Source organism: Musca domestica, unplaced genomic scaffold, assembly GCF_030504385.1.
Source record: "Musca domestica strain aabys unplaced genomic scaffold, Musca_domestica.polishedcontigs.V.1.1 1, whole genome shotgun sequence".
Classification (NCBI taxonomy): Eukaryota; Metazoa; Arthropoda; class Insecta; order Diptera; family Muscidae; genus Musca; species Musca domestica.
Window position 1 is genome coordinate 32,323,988 of NW_026712114.1, and position 3,578 is coordinate 32,327,565.

The following is a 3,578-nucleotide window of genomic DNA, read 5'->3' on the forward strand; positions in this document are numbered from 1 at the left end:
AAGAGACCCAAAAGGTTCATTCACATTTAAATGCTGAAGTGCTCTAACGATAGCCACTTGTTTTTTTCCAGCCAAATATAAAGAAATCACACTATCACGCTTGAATTCCATCACGAATAACTTTTTTCAGGAAAACAGCTGTCGGACGAGTGGCTTCGAAATGACAGCAGTCTGAAGTTGGTTGCAGTTTTTTCATCTCCCCTGCATATGGTCGGTTCGCACGACCATAGTCTATGCTTACTTGTTTAAAAATAATTTTTGAAAATCGGAATTTTTAACATATATTTTTCTGGCTCTATGAGGGTTTATAATTGTGAAATTATATAAAAAAGTAAAAAAGAGAACAAAAATATACTTTTCAACTCCCATTGCAATACCTAACAAATCTTGAACACTTCATAAATTTTGCTGTTCTTTAAAAAAATATTTCCCCTTGGAAATGGTGTAATTCCCATAACAAAAATGTGTGAACTTGCCCATTGCGAAAAGTCGACCATTACAAAGCGCTGCATTGATAACCTTTTCCGATGGACTTGAAAGCTAAACAAACAAAATATATATTCTCGTTCTCTCAGCCCAGCTCCGTTCTCAAATCTCTGGAGAGGCTTTCAATTAAATATTGATGATGACAATGTGTGTTTTAGGTAGTTTGTTTTAAAGCTTGACATTGATTTCAGTTTATTCATTAAGACTTTCGTGTACGGTCCGGTGTTCGATGACAATTTTCCGCAAAATCGAAATGGAAATGCGTCATCTGTTGTTGATAGCCGTCTGGGCTATTTGTTTGATTGGCCTTGCACGGGCGATACCAGCGAAAAGTGCCACGGATTCGAAATCAAAGCAACCGCAGCAACAACAACAAGTGATTACCAAAGATATTGCCCGCTATGCCAAGGCCGCTGAGATCCGCAACTATATGGATGAGTCGCATGATCCATGTGGCAACTTTTACACCTTCACCTGCGGCAACTACTATCGCATCAATCCTCCCAACAAGTTGCCCTATCAAACGAACACCTTTCAAACCATTTCGAATTCGTTGAATCGGAAAGTTTCGGAATTGCTTAACAGGCCGAGGAGTACGGAATATGACACCGAGACGGATATGAAGGTGAAACGGTTCTTTGAGTCCTGCATGAAATCGAATTACACTCGGATTTGGTATCGGGCCAATATGGTGAAGATCATTGGCGAATTTGGCAAAATGCCAGCCCTGGAGGGCGACAGATGGAGGGAAGAAGATTTCGATTGGCTGAAGACGGTGGCAGAAATCGCCTATAAATATGACACGAGGATTATTTTGGGTCATTTCATTCAGGTAGATGTGGCCAATAATACGGTAAATCGTTTAAGTATCCTAATGCAGGATATACCCTTGGAATCCACATCCATCTATGTGGATGAAGTGCATCGTAGTTTTCGAGAGGCACGGGTCCATGTTATGGCGAAAAATTTGAAATTGGCATTGGCCCTGGATGATAAGCTGGCCAAGAAGACAGCTCGGGAAATATTTGATTTTGAAACCAAGTTATTTGTGGGAAATGTGGAGTCCGATGAAGAAGAAGAGGAGCAGCAGGCAAATGGAGAGGGGGGCGAGGAGGAAGAGGTTGCTGAAGAAGATGCCGAAGAAGATGATAATTCTCCGCTGCATTTAAATCTCACCACAATCGATGAAATGCAGGAGAAATATATGCCCCAATTGGACATCAAACGTCTGCTCAACATCTCCCTAGGATATGTGCCCAGCGACGAGGTCTACGATTTGATTGAGGATGATGCCGAGAACTTGATCACAACCATTCTGCAGACACCCCGGCGGATTGTGGCCAATTATATTTTCTATTATCTGATTGATCAATTCCTATTGCCGGAGCCAAAGCAAAGTGGTGACCTGGAAACCCTGTGTATCCGACGCACCAAAAATCACTTTGCCAAGGTCATGGACAACATGGTCTATCGCCAGTTCGCCAGCAATCAAACCCAACAAGATGTCCACAATATGTGGCAGACCATCAAGACGACCTTCCACAGCGTCCTCTCCTCGGACAAACTGAAATGGATGCATCCGGACACACGTAAATATGCCCTTGAAAAGCTACAAACCATTAACATGGAAATCAATACCTACGAAAATTCCAATTTCTCCGAAGAATTTGGTCCGCTGGAAATCAATCAAATCGATTATATTGGCAATAAGAAAAACATCCTTGCCTTGAGAGCCAAACAGACCAGGGCCAAGTTACATGAACGTCCCAAGCCCTATGATGATGCAGAATCCCTGTCCTTCACACCGGTTTACATTACCACAGAAAATCTCATCAAAGTCCCCGTTTCGGTGCTGCAACCCTATTTCCTTTGGTCCGATTTCTATCCCAACGCCTTGAAATTTGGCACGCTTGGCTTCCTAATGTCCCATGAGCTGATACACGGTTTCGACGAGGAGGGTCGGGCCCATGATAAGCATGGCAATAAACACGAATGGTGGGATCAGTCATCCAATGACTACTTTGCCAATCAAACGGAATGCTTCAACAAACAATACACGAAATTTGTATATGGTGGCCATAATCTTCCCGAACTGGATTCCCAATCCGAAAACATTGCCGATAATGGTGGCATACGACTGGCCTACGATGCCTATCTGCGTTGGTACGAAGATGCTGTGCGTACCTACTCCAACATGGAGGGGGAGCTGATGCCGCGGCTCAATTACACCAGCAAACAGTTATTTTTCATTAGCTACGGTCAGCTATGGTGTAGTGCCACCCATCCTGCACTGCGCAACTTTGTCTCCTCCACGGATGATCATGTGCCGGGAAAATATCGTGTCATAGGTCCATTGAAAAATCTGGAGGAATTTTCGAAGGAATTTAATTGCCCGGTGGGAAGTTATATGAATCCCAAAAAGAAATGCATTATTTATTAGACGGGGGGAGAACAAAAATGCATATTCACTAAAGAAGGTAGTCTAACCTAGGATCGAACTTTTTGTTGTTTTGAATTTATGAAAAAAAATATTTAAGTCAAAATTAATATTTGTTGTTTAATTTGTAAATAAAAATAATATTTTTTAAATAAAAAGTATTTTATTATATGAAAAATTCGTTCATCCTAAAATTATTCGACAAACATGTGGTGGCTCTTTAAATCACTCTAAGCTCTTTAAAAATTCCACAATTATAGGTATTATGGTCTTAGTATATAATTCCACCATAACTGCCCTGGTGGCCTCTGAATAAAATTATTTATAATGATAGGCCACGATGGTCCCCCATAATGTCTTTAATAAAATTCTTGAAAAAGTCCACAATTATACAGGGTGAGATAAAAAAACTGCAACAAAATCAAACGCCATAATTTTTACATTTTTTTTTAATTTTATTGAATGAAAGTAAAAAATGTCGGAAATAGCATCAAATTTTAGAATACGTTTAGATTTGTTCGAATTGGTCACCTTTGCCACAAATTATGGCCTTCAAAAGGCGGTATTTTGGCCCATTCCCAGAAAAGCGCTTGCTTGAGGTGATCGCCACTTTGGTATTTTGTATTTGCCAACCTTGCTTTCCAAAATACTTCAG

At 40.7% G+C, this 3,578-nt stretch overlaps 1 protein-coding gene across 1 annotated transcript; it reads left to right on the top strand.

Moving 5' to 3' along the window:
* Nucleotides 1-660: 660 nt before the first annotated feature.
* LOC101901517 (neprilysin-4) lies at nucleotides 661-3,084 on the top strand. Its single transcript, XM_005179896.2, has one exon. The coding sequence runs from the start codon at nucleotides 716-718 to the stop codon at nucleotides 2,924-2,926; it is 2,211 nt and encodes a 736-aa protein (XP_005179953.2). The 5' UTR covers nucleotides 661-715; the 3' UTR covers nucleotides 2,927-3,084.
* The last annotated feature ends 494 nt before the right edge of the window (nucleotides 3,085-3,578 follow it).